Source organism: Papio anubis, chromosome 1, assembly GCF_008728515.1.
Source record: "Papio anubis isolate 15944 chromosome 1, Panubis1.0, whole genome shotgun sequence".
NCBI classification, from domain to species: domain Eukaryota; kingdom Metazoa; phylum Chordata; class Mammalia; order Primates; family Cercopithecidae; genus Papio; species Papio anubis.
The window spans coordinates 98850197-98869932 of NC_044976.1; the positions used below are offsets into that span (position 1 = coordinate 98850197).

The 19736-nt window shown below is 36.8% G+C and overlaps 1 protein-coding gene across 2 annotated transcripts in view; it reads right to left on the bottom strand.

Moving 5' to 3' along the window:
• LRRC39 (leucine rich repeat containing 39) overlaps positions 1-19736 on the bottom strand; it is a 32756-nt gene that overhangs the window by 2274 nt on the left and 10746 nt on the right. For both annotated transcript variants that reach the window (XM_021921254.1, XM_009213651.1), the window contains exons 2-8: positions 18774-18966; positions 9280-9385; positions 8107-8263; positions 7365-7501; positions 5304-5449; positions 4183-4335; positions 1519-1658 (exon numbers count right to left, since the gene is read on the bottom strand). In XM_021921254.1, the coding sequence (XP_021776946.1) occupies positions 1519-1658; positions 4183-4335; positions 5304-5449; positions 7365-7501; positions 8107-8263; positions 9280-9385; positions 18774-18886 (952 nt within the window). In that variant the 5' untranslated portion in view covers positions 18887-18966. The remainder of the gene's footprint in view (positions 1-1518; positions 1659-4182; positions 4336-5303; positions 5450-7364; positions 7502-8106; positions 8264-9279; positions 9386-18773; positions 18967-19736) is intronic.

Genomic DNA, 19736 nt, shown 5'->3' on the forward strand with positions numbered 1-19736 from the left:
GGTGGGTTACGCCTGTAATCCCAGCACTTTGGGAGGCCAAGGCAGGTGAATCACCTGAGGTCAGGAGTTCGAGACCAGCCTGACCAATATGGTGAAACCCTGTCTCTACTAAAAATACAAAATTAGCTGGGTGTGGTGGCGCATACCTGTAATCTCAGCTACTCAGGAGGCTGAGGCAGGAGAATTGCTTGAACCTGGGAGGCGGAGGTTGCCAAGTGAGCCGAGATTGTGCCATTGCACTCCAGCCTGGGCAGCCAGAGAGAAACTCCTCAAAAGAAAAATGACTGCCAAAATTAGAAATCATCTTCTGCCTCTACCACCTGATTCTACTCGCCAACCCATCTTCTGTACTTCAATCTCCATCTTAGCATCACTGTCTATCCAGTCGCTCTCTAAACCAAAAACATTCATTATAAACTCCCTTTTCTCATCTTCATTCAATTACCAATTCTGTCTCCTAATCGTCTTTTATGTATTCTCTCTCTGCTTTCCAAAACTAGGTCACAATTAGGACTTTTTTGCCTGTCTCCCCAATCTGTCTCCATGTTATTGCATCTATGACCTTGCTACAATAAATCTAATCACCATTTTCTAAACATCCTCCACTGAATGTTAGTAAAAATTATTTCCTCTAGCTGAAAAACTCTGTCATTGTCTTCTCGGTTATACTCATTTTTCAAACTAACTAGTTGTTGCATTAAGTTGAACTAAAATCTGCCTTTTAAGTTAAAAACTCTTAACATTTTACAATTAGAAGACCACGATTTCTATTACTATTGTTTCATTGTTTTTATTAACAAATAATTGTGTACTTTGTCCTCTTCCCCTGATCTTGGTTTAGCTTAAAGCCCCTCCTTGATTAAAAAAAGTGGTGTAATTCAAAATTATGAGAGACTAAGTGATTGAAATCTCTATATCAAAACCTCACACTTCGTTGATTAAAATCTGTATTCTCAGCCAGACATGGTGGCATGCACTGATAGCCCCAGTTACTCCAGAGGCTGAGGTGGGATGATCTCTTCAGCCCAGGAGTTCAAGGCCAACAGTGAGCTATGATTGTGCCTTTGAATAGCCACTGCACTCCAGCCTGGGCAAAATGGGCAAAATAGTAAGACCTCATCTCTTTAAAAAACAAAACAAAACAAAACACTGTGTTATCTTAATATTTGTGGAATGACAGGGAAGATCAGTTCATGGTCAAACTGCTATGTGTGGCAAGCTGGTAGAATGAGGTAGCAAAGCTTTAAGAATCACATCTTCACTCACTTGGTTTTACTTCATATGCTTAGCCAAAGGATTTATTTCCTTCCCCCACTTGAAAGACTTTGAATATCTTTACAACCCCTCTCTCCATTTCACTTTTTTTCTTCCCACAATATTGACTAAGAGAACAGAATTTGACAGAAAACTTAAGATGGAATGAGAAATATATCAAGGAATTAATCAAAAGGCAGCAGTTAGTGATATACACATTACCAAAAAAGAACATTGAATCTGTGTTATATACAAATCTTATACCTGCTCTTCTCTGTGACTCTTGTATGTATGTGTGCATAAACTGAAGGCCGAATAATTCCCGTTCCTCTTCTTCATCTGTGCCTTCACTGGGAGGAAGTGATACTTCCAATTTCAGTGGGTTGTCTCTGAAGTTGACAAACCTAGCAGTTCATCAAAAAACAGTATTTTTATAGGTGTCATGGAAGTGTACATTTATTTCCCTGGAGAAAGGTCAAATGATAATATACTAAATTACTTTTTTAACTGGTTTCAATAATTGAACACCTTGGTGAGATGTGATATATCTCAAGAATCTATGTTTTTTTTTTTTTTTTTTTTCCTGAGAGAAAAAAACACTAGCTTTAGACAACTTACTTTCAAAGCTTATAAAAGCAACTAGTTAGTCTAGTTGCACAGGCTGGAGTGTAGTGGCATCATCTGGACTCATGGCACCCTCCACCTCCTGGGTTCAAGTGATTCTAGTGTCTCAGCCTCCCAAGTAGCTGGTACTAGAGGCTCACACGCATGACACCCGGACAATTTTTGTATTTTTAGTAGAGAGAGGGTTTCACCCATATTGGGCAGGCTGGTCTTGAACTCCTGGCCTCAAGTGATCTGCCTGTCTTAGCCTCCTAAAGTGCTGGGATTACAGGCGTGAGCCACTGCACCCAGCCTACAGCATATATTTCATGCAATACAGCTTAACTTCTAAGAGCAATGTTAACATATCTTAAATATAAAATTAGTGCTATGAACTTAGTTTCTGCATATTTTATATACCTTCATCTTACTTATCATTGTGTCTTCACCACCCAGTACAAGGCAGGTAGTTGCTGAACAAGTGAATAAATGAATTATTTGGTTATGGAAGTTTTGGGTTTTAGTGGGTATTCTCTTATTCTCAATTGTCAGAAGATTAAGCTTTGGAAGAAAAATGCTTGAGGAAGCTTTCAAGATGGGTTAAAACTTAAATGTCACATCTGAAACAGTAAAAAATCCTAGAAGAAATCCTAGGAAAAACTCTTCTGGACATTGGCCTAGGCAAAGAATTTATGATGAAGACCTCAAAAGCAAACACAACAAAACCAAAAATAGACAAATGAGATTTAATTAGAAAAACTTCTGCACAGCAAAAGAAATAATCAACAGAGTTAATAGACAACCTACAGAATGGGAAAAATATATGTAAATTATACATCTGACAAAGAACTAATATCCAGAATCTACAAAGAACTCAAACAACTCAACAAGAAAAAAATAACCCCACAAGCGGGCAAAGGACATGAAAAGATATTTCTCAAAAGAAGAAATATAAGCAACCTAAAATAATCTAAAATAATTTTTAAAGAGAAAAAATACTTGACAGAGTTTTGATAGTACTTAGTAAAAAGTTATATCTAGTGGTTATTTGTTTGTTTTTGTTTTTTGTTTTTAAGAAATAGTCTCTGTTTCCCAAGCTGGAGTGCAGTGTCGCAATCTTGGCTCACTGCAACCTCAAACTCCTGGGCTCAAGCGATCCTCCAGCCTCAGCCTCCCGAGTAGCTGTTATAGGCATGCACCACCACTCCTGACTAATATATCTGCTTTCTATCAGTAACATAATTGTGTCCATTTGTACTTATTTAGGAAATAAACACTTTTACGCTTTTGATTTTTATGTTGCGAATGAAGTTTTTTTAGCTGTATAATTTTCATGAATTTGTCACCAACAGAGGACCTTTATTTTTTTTTAGGTTGGTATTATAACATGTATTAAAATAATGCTGTGGGTTAATAGAAACAGCAAAGAACCAAAGAACTAAAAGGCAAGCTATGTAAAATCCCAACTAAAACCCAAAAATGTCTAATGTATTCATTCGTTAGCTAGCTAAAAGCCCAAAAAAGACGACACCCAATATAATAAAGTACTGCAAAACAATTGGCAATTTTCAGTTATCAAAATTGTGGATTTTGCATTTTGTATCCTTTTCTCAATCAAGAAAAAAATTATTTTTGAATGTTATATAACATACTTGTAAAACAAGATAGAAAAATACACTCTAAACTTGTAACAATGGCTGTAAATATTTTATCTTACATGTTTCTCATAGGCAATAGGTTGGTTATGGTACGTACATAGCATGAAACTAAGATGACAAAAATACATGTCAGCTGTACGATAACATACAAGTGACACTCCCATCTACCCATGCTAAAAAATTATATAATACTGTCAAAAAGAAGTCTTAAAACTACATATTTTAATAAGAAATTCAATAAAGAATGATAATACTGAGAACTAAGGCATTCAGAGATTTCAAGTCATGCTTTTTTCAGTTGATTCAAAATTTTGTCAACCAAGTTTTCTAAAGTTTGTTCAGAGCCAACATTACCATGTCACACATTTATTATTTCATACATTTACTTTCTTTCCCATAAAAGACCTTTGATAAACATCTAAAATGGAGGACATTTCTTAAAGCTGATAAATCCCAAACTGCTTTAGTTTTAAGGATTCTTTCTTGAATAGACCAGTGTTATATGAATCCTATTCATCAAATTGTAGAATTTCAACATTGGAAAAGATTTTTTAAATACCCATTCATGTAAATAACAACTGAAATTTATTAATAACAATCTCTCTACATTACTTTTTTCTGCAGCCAGAAAGCAAGGTTTTTCAGTTTTGTGCCTACAACTTTTTACCTCAGATTTGCCATTTCTTCCATGCATACTGGAATATCTTGCAGTTTATTGTTGCTGAGAACAAGAGTACCCAGATTTTTCATATTGCGGATTGTTTCAGGCAAGCATGTTATTTCATTTCGTTGCAGCCATAATGTATGTAGATTTTGCATTCTGAAAAATTAAGGTTTCTGCAATTAATTACGTATAATATGAAAACATTGGTTTTGGAGTTTTAAAAAACAATTTTAAGAGGCAGGGGTCTCATCATGTTGCCCAGGATGGCCTTGAACTCCTGAGCTCAGGCTACCCTCCCACCCTCAGCCTCCTAAAGTGCCGGGATTACAGGCGTGAGCCACTGCACCCAGCCTTTGGTTCTTATGTAAAAATCAAATGTCTTTTACAACATATTTAACCAGTATACTTACTGAGTTAACTGACATCACATTATCTGGTTATTAGAGAAACCGCATCAGGAAGTTCATCTCTACAGTACAACTCTTACATCGTATGGCAATAGAAATGAAATCAAATCAACATATTCTAGAATTCTTTCACTATTCTCATAGGATTTCTTGAAGAAGAACTGCTGTAAATGTTACCTAATCTGAGTTAGAGTCTTAAGAGAACAATCAAATGATTAATATGCCCATTTATAGCAAAGCAGTATGCATAATACTTAACATCATGGACTCTGGGTCCAGGCTGCCTAGGTTCAAATCCTAGCTTGCCCACTTACTAACTTGAACAAGTTAGCTAACATCTCTGTCATTAGTTTCTTCATCCGCTTGTAAAGTGCATAGAAGTGCTTGGCATATACTAAGCAAGGTGGTTATTGTGGCATATTCTTGTTAATTTCTCAAAGTCAGCCAGTTTTGGCCAGGCGTGGTGGCTCATGCATGTAATCCCAGAACTTTGGAAGGCAGAGGCAGGTGGATCACTTGAAAAAAGCCAGTTTTTTCTTCTTCCCAAACCCTTTTACTTACTTGGAACAAATGAAAATATTCTGTTAAAACAGTGTATTTCAAACTAGTTGGACCTATTGTGATTGATTATGCTCGAGATCCCATTTGTCTTGCTTAGTTTTTTTCATAAGAGGTTTCAAGACATTTATCATTAGCATAAAGAGTTATTTCTTTTACCTTTCTATAGTATCAGGAAGTTGTTCAAGTTTGTTGCTTCCCATGTCTAGCCACTCAAGGGCAGGCATGTTCAACACAGCAAGAGGGATTGTAGTAAAATGGTTCATACTCAGATCAAGGTGAGTAAGTTTTAGCAGATTGCTGAGCTGAAGAAGAAAGCAAAGTTTTTCAAAATAAATGCCCACAATGTAAACTACTAAAAGACTCACGTCGGTAAAGGCAATATTTCACATCCAGGAATGTTCACATTTTACTTGGGCTTTATTTAGTCATAGTAGTCTACAACAAATTAAAAATAAATATAAAGCTAAATAACCTCCAGGGAAGTGTAAAACTCTCATAGAAAGTTCACCTATTCAAAGAAAATTTATCTTTCATAATCACCAGGTTCCAGGGTTTATAGAATGTGCCTGGCAAAACCTTTTTTTCGCTGAGAGTAAGCACCCATTATCATGTTTTCCTTTGATCCAGTAGTTGAGAATTGTATGGGAAAACTCAAAATTTAACTTCCAAATAATAGTGGTGGAGGAAAGAGGTAGCTCATGCCTATAATCCTAGCATTTTGGTAGGCAAATTGGTAGTTAGGAGGATCACTTCAGTCCAGGAGTTTGAAACGAACCTGGGCAACATAGTGAGACCCTGTCTCTACAAAATAATTTAAAAATTAGCCGGGGATTGTGGCACAAGCCTTTGGTCCCAGCCACTTAGGAGGCTGAAGTGGGAGAATTGCCTGGGCCCAGGAGGTTGAGGCTGCAGTGAGCCAGAATCACACCACTGTACTCCAACCTGGGTAAAAGAGTGAGACCCTGTCTCAAAAAAAAGACTGGTTAATAGATTGTACAAAATCACATAGCTTTTATAATGATGGGGCCAACCCAGAAACAAAACACATGAGTCAGAAATAAAGTATTTATTGACCCTCTTGTATGTGTAAGAAATTATCCATATTATCATTTTTATTATATGCAAAATGGTATTGTTTGGCTGTGTCCCCACCCAAATCTCATCTTGAATTGTAGCTCCCATAATTCCCATGTGCTGTGGGAGGGACCTGGTGGGAGACAATTGAATCATGGGGGTGGTTTCCCCCATACTGTTCTCGTAGGAGTGAATAAGCCTCATGAGATCTGATAGTTTTATAAGGGGTTTCCCTTTGCACTTGGTTCTCATTCTCTCTTGCCACCATGTAAGACGTGCCTTTCACCTTCTGCCATGATTGTGAGGTCTCCCCAGCCACGTGAAACTGAGTCCATTAAACCTCTTTTTCTTTATTAATTACCCAGTCTTGAGTATGTCTTTATCAGCAGTATGAGAACAGATTAATACACAAGGGTATACATTTCATAAAATTGAACTATTAGAAGATATAATGTATATGTATATACTATGTTTTATTTGCAAGAGCAACAATTGTTGGTGACAAGTTTGCTGTTTTGGAAGAGAAGTCTGATATACTAATTAAGATAAAGTGGGAGAAGGGAATAGTCTATTTTATTTTATTATTTTTCTTAACTTTTATCTTGTAGAGTCATTGTTTTCAAAACCAAAGCCCCATGGAAACTTCTTCACTGATTCTAAGAGCATTAAATATTTTCAAAAAGTAATACAAATGTCTTTATTTTTATATGATCAATTTGGTTTGACCAATAACAAGACATCATACCAAATCAAAGTTTGAAGGCATTCCAGTCTTATTGCTATCACCACATTGTCTGTGCTTTATGATAACCATTTATTAATTAAAAAAGCATTTAAGTAATCACTACAACCTAGGCTCTGCCCTCAATTCTGAGACTATAATACAACTCTCACCCTGGTGTTCAAGGAGATCACAGTTTAACAAATGATGTCAGTACTGTGATAATAATAGAAGTATCTTTTACACTAAATCTTTCTCCAATTAAAAACCTGCATTATACTTATGGAAATGGTTTTCCCTAAATATTTTTTCTGAAATACATAGAATTTTCTCATTAGTTTTATTATTGTTAACAACCACACATTGAGAGGTCAACTACTGCAGATGGAAAATACAGTCATAAGCATTTATATCTTTCTAACCTCTTGTGGAAGATCACATATATCTCTGTTAACAGCCAGTTCTAGTTTCTCCAAGCTGGCACAATTACTTAGTTCCTTGGGGACAGTCTTGATTTTGTTGTAGCTAAGAATCAGTTCCTGAAGTCTAGTAAGCAGTCCTATAAAAAAATAATATACAATAGAGAGGAGTTGGATATAAAATAATGTTTATAGTTATTAAGGTGTTACAGCATAACTTACTTGCCAGTTTTGTATTGGCAAATTTGGAGTTCTTAGTTTCTTCCCTTTTCCCAGTCTGTGTCCTGTCCCTTCTTCAAACAAGGGACAAATTTATCCATGCAATAGGAAAAAAAAAAAAATCCCAAACTATTTTCATTTTGTTTCATCTACAGAAAATCCTGAGAAATTTTCTATTCAGATTTTTTTTCCCATTTGAAGAATCTTGTTTTCTTTACTGCCTTCAACCTGTTGAAGGCTATTGAAGCTATTCCTAAGAGAAATAGCTGAGCTGACAATACTGTATGGAGAATCTACAGGATATTTCCAAAGAGGCTTTTCTCTCATTGAAATCTCATCTTGAATCACCTCAGTAAATCCAAAAACTTGAATCCTCTAGAAGCTTCAATTTAGACTAAATGTTTAAAATTTCTCAAGGTTGAGGGCTGTATAAAGAGGTCTTTATTCCATGTATCAAAAAAAATCTTAATAAAAAGTACATCTGCAGGTGATAAAATAGCACAGGAATAAAAATAATCTTTCTTACCAATCCCTGGAGGTATCTCTGAAATTGTATTTCGAGATAAATCTAACACAATGAGGTTCTGGAATCTTCCAATGAATTCAGGTATTTTCAGCAAACCAGTTCTATGAAGTTGCCATTCCTGTAGTTGATTCAGTTTCAGCAGAGAAGAAGGGAGGGTCTACAGTAAAAGAAATGATAGTTGTTGTATATTACTTAAATTGTTTTAGTATCACACCACCCTGAAATGTGATATTTGACTAAGCACTTTGGAATATTTGGAATTTGTTTTCCTTAATGGATTACTTTTCCAAGTGCTTTGTGTGACTTCCAAGTTTTAAGATCTTTACCTTTTTTTTTTTTTGCTAAACTTTCAAACCCCAATCATGATAGAATAAACAGAAATATTTTGATCAATAATGTAGACACATAGCAGTATGTCCTGATGATTCTGTTATACAGTATTAGGCTTTCCTTAAGTACATATATGTTATTGAAAATGAGAGTATCCAAAAAAATCATTTCAATCAATAATTCAAACTGCTTTTCCACTTCTGTTTTGAAATATATGAATATTTTTAAAGATTTATTTTTTAATTTGAGAATTTTAAGAGTTTCAACTATTCTGAACCCTGTACTTTTTCCCTTTCAGCCTAAAATAACCAGTAGAGAATATAAAGGAGCTAACTCTGACAAACAGTGACATAAAACATAAAAATAAACATGGACCCAAGGGTTAGAAGCTCTTGTAAAAATTAGAGTATGCCTAGTATAATTAAACTGTGAGTTTGTGTGTAAGGGGGAGAAAGAATATGAGTGAGGTGGTAGACCCAATGAAAATACTCATATTTCCATTCCGTAAAGTTTTAACTGAGCATTTCTTTGGAAAAGCAATATTATTTTTATTAGGCAGATGGTTATCTTTTTTATGGGAAATGAGAAGTTGCTATAAAACAGATTAATAGGAGAAATATTACAAATGATTTAAGTTTAGGCAGGGTTGAAGCAAACTGAACTTTTGCAAAATAATTGTGAAGTTGTGTTTCTTTTCAGTTGCTCATGTTGCTCAAATTCATTTGGTGTATTATTAAAATTACTTTCTAACTATTCTAGTCTCAATTACAGTCTCAGAATCATTCTCTCAACTGACTCACAAAATGCAAAATATGGAAAATCAAATATTCTGTAAAAACTTACCTTCCATTCCTCTTTTTCTATCTTCAAAATGACTCTTCCATCTTCCCTGGTGACCTTTTCTCTTAGCTTGGTTAAGCTTACTCGTTCTTCCCAGATCCGCACTAGCCTAGGGGACCAGGAAATCATTTTAGTTCGTAGACAATTACATAGGTGACATTCACTTTATATATATATATTTATTTATTTATTTTTTGAGATGGAGTTTCACTCTTTTGCCCAGGCTGGAGTACAGTGGCCTGATCTCGGCTCACTGCAACCTCCACCTTCCAGTTTCAAGTGATTCTCCTGCCTCAGCCTCCCCAGGATTACAGGCACCCGCCACCACACCCGGCTAATTTTTTTTATTTTTAGTAGAGATGGGTTTTCACCATGTTGGCCAGGCTGGTCTCAAACTCCTGACCTCGTGATCCACCAGCTTCGGCCTCCCAAAGTGTTGGGATTCCAGGCGTGGGCCACTGCACACAGCCACTTTTATATATATATTTTTTAAATGACCAATCAAAAACAACCATTTGACTATTGGTACCTGGAAATCAGACAAGATCTTATTTTGCAAGAATTATAAATATGATTAGTACCACAAATGCCCTATTTTTAATTTTTTTAAGTATCATAACTCTATAAATTTTATTAATAATAACTTTTTTGAGATCTGATACACATACCATAAAAATTACTTTTTTCAGTACACAATTCAGTAAATTTTGGTATATTCACAGTTTGTGCAACTATCATCACTATCTCATGCCAAAGCATTTTATCACTCAAAAAGGAAACTCCATACCCATTAGCAGTCACTCTCCATTCTTCCCTCTCATACCTCTTGGTAATCACTAATCTACTTTTTGTATATGGATTTTCCTATCCTGGACACTTTATTTAAATGGGACCATACAATATGTATCTTTTGTGTCTGCTTCTTTCACTTAGCATCGTTTTTTTCAAAGTTCATTCATGCTGTAGCATGTATTAGTACTTCATTCTTTTTATGGCAGAATGATTCCACTGTATGGATCTAACACATTTTGTTTACCAATTCATCAACTGATGGACATTGGGTTAATTCCACTACTGGCTATTTGGAATAATGCTGCTATGAATATTGATGTGCAAATTTTTGTGTGACAATGTTTTCAGTTTTCTTGGGTACATTCCTAGGAGTAGAATTGCTGAGTCATATGGTAACTTTATGTTTAACATTTTTCTTTTTTTGAGACAAAATCTCGTTCTGTCATCCAGGCAGGAGTGCAATGGCACCATCACGGCCCACTGTAGCATCAACCTCCCAGGCACAAGTGATCCTCCCACTTCAGCCTCCTGAGAAGCTGGGACTACAGGCATGCTCCACCGTGCCCAGCTAATTTTTGTATTATTTGTGGAGGCAGGGTTTTGCCATGTTGCCCAGCCTGGTCTCAAACTCCTAAACTCAAGCAATCCACCTGCCTTGGCCTCCCAAAGTACTGGGATTACAGGCATGAACGACAGCACCTGGCTATGTTTAACATTTTCAGAAACTGCCAAGCTGTTTCCAAAATGGCTGCACCATTTTACATTCCCACCAGTGGCATATTAAGGTTCTGATTTCTTCACATCCTCACCAATATTTGCTATTGTCCCTCTTTTTATTTTTTATTTTTTAAAAAATTTATTTATTATTATTATACTTTAAGTTGTAGGGTACATGTGCATAATGTGCAGGTTTGTTACATATGTATACTTGTGCCATGTTGGTGTGCTGCACCCATCAACTCGTCATTTACATCAGGTATAACTCCCAATGCAATCCCTTCCCCCTCCCCCCTCCCCATGATAGGCCCCAGTGTGTGATGTTCCCCTTCCTGAGTTCAAGTGATCTCATTGTTCAGTTCCCACCTATGAGTGAGAACATGCGGTGTTTGGTTTTCTGTTCTTGTGATAGTTTGCTAAGAATGATGGTTTCCAGCTGCATCCATGTCCCTACAAAGGACACAAACTCATCCTTTTTGATGGCTGCATAGTATTCCATGGTGTATATGTGCCACATTTTCTTAATCCAATCTGTCACTGATGGACATTTGGGTTGATTCCAAGTCTTTGCTATTGTGAATAGTGCTGCAATAAACATACGTGTGCATGTGTCTTTATAGCAGCATAATTTATAATCCTTTGGGTATATCCCCAGTAATGGGATGGCTGGGTCATATGGTACATCTAGTTCTAGATCCTTGAGGAATCGCCATACTGTTTTCCATAATGGTTGAACTAGTTTACAATCCCACCAACAGTGTAAAAGTGTTCCTATTTCTCCACATCCTCTCCAGCACCTGTTGTTTCCTGACTTTTTAATGATCGCCATTCTAACTGGTGTGAGATGGTATCTCATTGTGGTTTTGATTTGCATTTCTCTGATGGCCAGTGATGATGAGCATTTTTTCATGTGTCTGTTGGCTGTATGAATGTCTTCTTTTGAGAAATGTCTGTTCGTATCCTTTGCCCACTTTTTGATGGGGTTGTTTGTTTTTTTCTTGTAAATTTGTTTGAGTTCTTTGTAGGTTCTGGATATTAGCCCTTTGTCAGATGAGTAGATTGCAAAAATTTTCTCCCATTCTGTAGGTTGCCTGTTCACTCTGATGGTAGTTTCTTTTGCTGTGCAGAAGCTCTTTAGTTTAATTAGATCCCATTTGTCAATTTTGGCTTTTGCTGCTGTTGCTTTTGGTGTTTTAGACATGAAGTCTTTGCCCATGCCTATGTCCTGAATGGTACTACCTAGGTTTTCCTCTAGGATTTTTATGGTATTAGGTCTAACATTTAAGTCTCTAATCCATCTTGAATTAATTTTTGTATAAGGAGTAAGGAAAGGATCCAGTTTCAGCTTTCTACTTATGGCTAGCCAATTTTCCCAGCACCATTTATTAAATATCCCTCTTTTTTATTATAGTCATCTAGTGGGTGTGAATGGTATCTGATTGGGGGTTTGATTTGCATTTTCCTGGTGAGTAATCAATAGATATTTGATAGGTTTTGTAATGGCTTACAAAGAATACAGTTCAACTTCAGAATTCAATTTCATCTTACTACCTGTTAATTTTATCTAGTCTTTATTTTTTACATATAAAAATGTATAAAATCTTTGTCATTCTGAAGCACATTCCTATTGATTTTTGATCTACTGCAAACATAAGAATGATCTCAAACTAGAAAAATGCAAACTAGAAACTGGAAAACCGGCCAGGCACGGTGGCTCATGCCTATAATCCCAGCAATTTGGGATGCTAAGGCGGATGGATGACCTGAGGTCAGGAGTTTGAAATCAGTCTGGCCAACATGGTGAAACCCCATCTCTACTAAAAATACGAAAATTAGCCGGGTGTGGTGATGCATGCCTGGAGTCCCAGCTACTAGGGAGGATGAGGCAGGAGAATTGCTTGAACCTGGGATGTGAAGGTTGCAGTGAGCCAAGATTGCGCCACTGCACTCCAGCCTGGGGGACAGAATGAGACTCTGTCTCAAAAAAAAAAAAAAAAGAAAAGAAATGAAATGAAAACCTTTTGCAAAAAGTGATTTCTATCCCAGAAAATTACTCATGCATGAAAAAGAGAGTAAGTTTAGAATTGAAAATTTTGAAATTTTAGCCTGTTAAAAGGATACATAATAAATATAAGCAGTCCTCAAAACATGAAGTTTAACTAATTTGAATATTTGTTTGCCAGAAATCTCTTGACATCTGAGAGTTAATACATATTTTTAGCAGTTTTGCATATTAACTGATCTTCAGTAAGGATTTTATTTTGATGAACAGAAAGCCAAAAGTAAACAAAGTGTTGAATTTGCTGTCTTTACGTATTTGGGTTTGTAAAATACTTCTCTTAGTATCTGTGTATTTTAATCTATCACTTGCCTAAAATTTAACTAATCTGCTAACAGGTGCCCTGTGGCAGTGGGATATGTGTGGACTTCTGATCTAAACAACTAAGCTTCCCATAGATGTGGATAACTAAAAAAAAAAAGTATAATGTCAGCTATTCAGTTATATCACTTATATAAAAATAGAACTATTCAAACAATGCGCTTAATGGTTATTAATTAGTTATTACTAAGAAAGAAGTGAAATTCAGAGCAAGATTTAGTAACAAGTAAATTAGGAATCTGATTCCTTGACCTTTAACTTAAGGAATTAATCAAGTAATCATTATAGCCAAGTACTAGACATTGGAGATACAAAAAGCTCTGTCCTTACTGAGTTGACAGTCAGGCTATTATTAGAAAAATCTATTTCCATCTCTGTAATGATCCCTAAATTCTTTCTGGTTCTGTATTTTTATGATCTAAGTCCAGAATGTACCATTTATTAATTTGGTTACCTTGGGCAAGACATCCCCCATCTGTGGGCCTTACCTATAAAATGTGAGGTTGTAATTAAATGATATCTGTGTATTTTCTAGCTCAAATATTCTATAATTCGTATACAGTTTTTTCTAAAAAAAAAAAAAAAAAAAAAAAAAAGAGGCCATCACTATGTTGCCCAGTCTGATCTTGAACAATCCTCCTGCTCGAACAATCCTCCCGCCTCAGCCTCCCAAAGCACTGGGATTACAGGTGTGAAACTGCTTATTTTAATCTTGATATTCTTTCACGTCTCTAATCGAAATTTTATAACTCTTCTAAAACCCTTTTGAGGCTGGGCGTGGTGGCTCACACTTGTAATCCTAACACTTTGTGAGGCCAAAGCAGGTGGATCACTTGAGGTTAGGAGTTCGAGACCAGCCTGGCCAACATGGTAAAACTGCATCTCCACTAAAAATACACAAATTAGATGGACGTGTTGGTGTGCGCCTGTAATCCCAGCTACTCAGGAGGCTGAAGCAGGAGAATCACTTGAACCCAGGAGGCAGAGGTTGCAGTAAGCCAAGATTGTGCCACTACACGCCAGCCTAGGTGACAGCGTAAGACTCTGTCTCTAAAATAAAATAAAATAAAACCCTATTATTGTAGAATAAGGCCTTTTTCCAATATTGTCACACCAACTGTTACCTAAGTACTTGATTTTTTCAAGGAGCTTGGCATCAAAAGGGAGAAAGGGCAATTTCTGTTTAAACTGTAGGCTTTTTTTTTCTTTCATTTTTTAGCTAAAGCTTTAGCCACTTTTAGCTGAAAGAAGAAGCATTAGATTACATTCTTACCCTTCTAACCCCTTGCCTGTGTACTGACCACTTTCAAATCTTCTGCTTCTTTTGTCTACTTCCTTGCTACTCAGTGTGATTTGCAGAACAGCAGCATTATTGTCTCCTGGGAGCTTGTTAGAAATCCAGACTCTTGGTCCTACTCCAGACTTACTAACCCAGAAGCTATTTTAATAAGATCCCTATGGGATTCCTACATAGACACGTTTGAGAAACACTGCTCTATTTCAGAGCAGAGTAAAAAAGAAGGGACATTTCTTTGGGTTACCTTTGGCCAGTTTAAATTTTCTATGAATTTTCCAATTAGCCTTTTCTCTGGTAATCAGCTTCTCTGTCTCACTTTAAAAGGTCTCTCAGATTCTTACCATTTTGCATCAGTTATGGTTGTTTATCTATTAATTTTTTTTCTTTCTTTTTTTTTTTTTTTTATGAGACAGTGTCTCACGCCCAGGCTGGAGTGCAGTGGGTGTGACTGTGACTTACTGCAGCCTTGATCTCCAGGGCTCAGTCGATCCTCCCGCCTCACCCCTCTGCCTCCCAAGTAATGGGGACTACAGGTGCATGCCACCATGCCCAGCTAACTTTTTGTTTTAGAGATGGGGTCTCGCTATGTTGCCCAGTCTGGTCTCAAACTCCTTGGGCTCAAGAGATCCTCCTACCTCAGCCTGCCAAAGTGCTCGGATTACAGGCACAAGCCACCATACCTGGCAAATTATTTATTTAGTCATATTACAGGTTTTAAACCTAACCTTTGATCTCTATATAATTTACTTTTAAAGTAGTTTATACTTAATTTTAACCATAATCCAAGCTTTATAATACTGTACAATGATTTTACAATGAAATTGTTTTAAGATTAAGGAAAAGGTGCTTTGAAAAACTACATTACACAAATTCCATGCAATGTTTCTAAAAGTAGAAGCTGATTATGGTCTAACTTAACTTTCGAAGATTACATTTTGCTATGAGAGAATCCTCCTCCCTAATCATAAAATAGATGATGCCAAAAAAAGAACAAGCAGTAAGGCAGTAAGGGTGGGCAAGACTGCACACTCATTATTCTTATATAGAGAACTTACAAAATTTCTGAAATTAAGTGATTCTTAATTAATGACAAAGATCCCTTTTATCGAAACTTTAGTCAGGCTCCTCATCCTCTTCTTGACCAGGCTTGACCTTGGGCTTCCCTCTCTATCCTTGTAGAATCCACTTTGAACACGAATCTTGCTATGTCTGCACACTTACTAAAAACTAAGTGGGAAAAATTATTCCTCCCTGTCCAGATCTTTTGTTTTTACAGATATTTAGCAACACAAATCATTGCTTATCAGTAGCTTCTTGTCCCCCACCCTTGTTTACTGGAAGAATACCAATTGATTCCAAGTCCAGGTGTTTACAAAGTAATCCAGGTGATATGGTTTGGCTGTGTCCCCACCCAAATCTCATCTTGAATTGTGGCTTCCATAATTCTCACGTGTTGTGGGAGGGTCCCAGTGGGAGACAATTGAATCATGGGGGCAGTTTCCCTTATACTGTTCTCATGGTAATGAGTAAGTCTCCCAAGATCTCATGGTTTTATAAGAGGTTTCTCTCCTTCCTTCCTTCCTTCCTTCCTTCCTTCCTTCCTTCCTTCCTTCCTTCCTTCCTTTCCTTCCTTCCTTCCTTTCTTTCTCTCTCTCTCTTTCTTTTTTTCTGTCTCTCTCTCTCCCTCCCTCCCTCCCTCTCTCTCTCTCTTTCCTTCTTTCTTTCTTTCTTTCTTTTTTTTGATGGACTTTCACTCTTGTTGCCCAGGCTGGAGTGCAATGGTGCAGTCTTGGCTCACTGCAACCTCTGCCTCCCGGGTTCAATCAATTCTCCTGCCTCAGGCTCCCAAGTAGCTGGAATTACAGGCACACACCACCACTCATGGCTAATTTTTTTGTATTTAGTAGAGACGGGGTTTCACCATGTTGGTCAGACTGGTCTAAAACTCCTGACCTCAGGTGATCCACCCACGTCAGCCCCACAAAGTGCTGGGATTATAGGTATGAGCCACCATGCCTGGCTGAGGATTCCCCTTTCATTTGGTTCTCATTCTCTCTTTGCCGACTGCCATGTAAGATGTACCTTTGCTCTTCCTATGTCTTCCACGATTGTGAGGCCTCCCCAGCCATGTGGAACTATGAGTCAATTAAGCTTCTTTACTTTATAAATTACCCAGTCTCAGGTATGTCTTTATCAGCAGTGTGAAAATGGACTAAAACAGTAAATTGGTACCGGTAGAGTGGGGCACTGCTGTAAAGATACCCAAAAATGTGGAAGTGACTTTGGAACTGGGTAACAGGCAGAGGTTGGAATAGCTGGATGGCTCAGAAGAAGGAAGGAAAATGTGGGAAAGTTTGGAACTTCCTAGAGACTTGTTCAATGGCTTTGACCAAAATGCTAATAATGATTTGGACAATGAAATCCAGGCTGAGGTGATCGCAGATGGAGATGAGGAACTTGTTGGGAACTGGAATAAAGGTGACTCTTGCTATGTTTTAGCAAAGAGAATGGCAGCATTTTGCCCCTGCCCTAGAGATCTGTGGAACTTTGAACTTAAAGAAGTTCCGGAAGACATTTTTAAACAGCAAAGCATTCAAGAGGTGACTTAGGTGCTATTAAAAGCATTCCGTTTTAAAAGGGAAACAGAGCATAAAAGTTCAGAAAATTTGCAGCCTGAGGATGTGATAGAAAAAGAAAAACCCATTTTCTGAGGAGAAATTCAAGCTGGCTGCAGAAATTCGCATAAGTAATGAGGAGCCTAATGTTAATTGCCAAGACAATGGTCTTATAAGAGGTTTACCCTTTCACTTGGTTCTCATTCTCTCTTTGCCAGCTGCCATGTAAGACGTCCCTTTGCTCTTCCTTCATCTTCCACCATGATTGTGAGGCCTCCCCAGCCTTGTGGAACTGTGAGTCAGTTAAGCCTCTTTCCTTTATAAATTACCCAGTTTCAGGTATGTCTTTATCAGCAGCATGAAAATGGACCAATACACTAGGGATGAATCTTAATTTGTCTAAACCAATCAGTCTCATTCCCCTAGAAGGTAACTGGGTTAGATGTGTACACCTGATCCAATTCTGGCCAATGAGAGGTGAAGGAGAGGTTTGTTGGGAACCCTCTGTGAAAGATTTCCTTACTCTTAAAGAAGAAATAGAAAAAAATAGTTTCCACTTTTCTGAAAACATAATGATGATTGGCTGTGATGCCTGGAAGTGCATCAGTCATCCTGTAACATTGAAGGAAGCTAATCTGAGGATCAAACTGACACAAGAATTAACAGTGGAAGGTGAAAAAAAAGTTGACTTTTAAAAGATGTTGAGGCTTTGCATTGACTATCTTCAGAACAGCCTCACTTCCCTATCACTTAAGCCATCTTTAGTTGAATTTTCTGTTATTTGCTAACTGACATTGGCAAATAACATTTGCCTCATGGCTGGGCATGGTGGCCCAATGCCTGTAATCCCAGCACTTTGGGAGGCTGAGGTGGGTGGATCACCTGAGGTCAGGAGTTCAAGACCAGCCTGGCCAACATGGCGAAACCCCATCTCAACTAAGAATACAAAAATTAGCCGGGTGTGGTGGCATGTGCCTGTAATCCCAGCTACTTGGGAGGCTGAGGCAGAGAGAATCACTTGAATCTGGGACGTGGAGGTTGCAGTGAGCTGAGATCATTCCATTGCACTCCAGCCTGGGCAACAGAGTGAGACTCCATTTCAAAAATAATAATGATAATAATAGAAAGAGACAATGAATGAGAATTGTACGGAACTATATGAATCTATAAGGAAAGGGACTATTTTTGCAGGATTAGTATAATACTTTTGGGAGACATCCAATCAGGAAAGTAGGTAAGATAAAATGAAGGCAGAGGAAATGAGAGTCAAATAAATATAGCCCAGATCAAGGAATCAAGTGATTGAGCAGCTCTGGCTAGAACACATGACTATTCAAATAAATGAGAATCTCCTGTACCTTCTACTGCCAAATGTTGTTTTAGATCCTAGGGCATGTTAATGCTGAACATACAATCCTGAAAATTACACTGTATGATACTAGTCAAACTTTGATGAATGTTAAACAGAGTACTATGAGGGTATAAGATAGCTACTATTTTCATATTTGTATTTTTTGTGACTCCTATCACATAGACAAATTTAATTGAGTCAGCTGTTTTCTTTAAGCATATTTTGAGTTTTCAGTAAATGAAATTCTATATCAAATTCAATAATAAGGCATTTAGAATGTTCTTTTTTATGGTGATGATAATGTTAATTTCACTAATTCAAAATAATAAATATGTTTTAGCATACTTGTGTTGAAATTCCTTCTCTCGCTTCAGGTCTTCATTGTGTTTCTTTATTCTTTTTTCCCAAACTTCCTTTACAGCATTGACAGCCCCAGTACAAACCACATTTTCTGTCATGATTTCTCCACATTGTCATAGAGTCACCAACTTCATTAGGTTTTGAATAGCTGAATCACAGATACCATTTCAGAAAGGACCTAATTGTATCAGAGAAAAAAGCAATGTTTCAGACTGTTCATTGAGTACCATAATGATCATAATAGCTTATATTTATAGAGCACATTCCATGCTCCAAAAACTATTTTATATACTTTACATGCCATATCATACTTAAAAATTCTCATAAAATACTGTAATATAGGTACTTTTATTGACTAATATATAGATGAGAAAATTAAGCTTTAAAGAAGATGAACAACTTTCTTGGAGTCTCATTTCTAATATATGATTCCTTTGTTACTATATAGTTCACAATAATGAAAAACTGCGACTAGTCTTCATGTCCAAATATAAGGAAAATGGCTAAATAATGGAGATTTTTAAAAAGACTGGGATCTTGAGACATCAATCTAATCAGGACACCATGTGCACAAGTGGAAATTCAGTTAAATGATAACATATAGGGATTGTTTCCTTTTGTGTAAAATAAATTGCAAATGGACAGATGCAGTATTAAGGATTTTGACCTGAATCTCAGAAATGAGAGGAAAATACTCAATAATAGGAGAATGGTTATGTAAATTATGGTAGGTACATTTTTATGGAATATCCTATGGCCTTAAAATAATCGTATTGATTTTTTACCAAATTAGCAATAATCAAAGAATTTGATTCACAATTATTTGAATTATTTCCTTTGAAATTCAGGAATACAAAGACGTCCACAATCACTTCTATTCAATGTTATAGGAAAACCATAATGGAAGTAAAGTAAATAGAAAGTAATGTAGTTGGAAAAGAAAGCAAT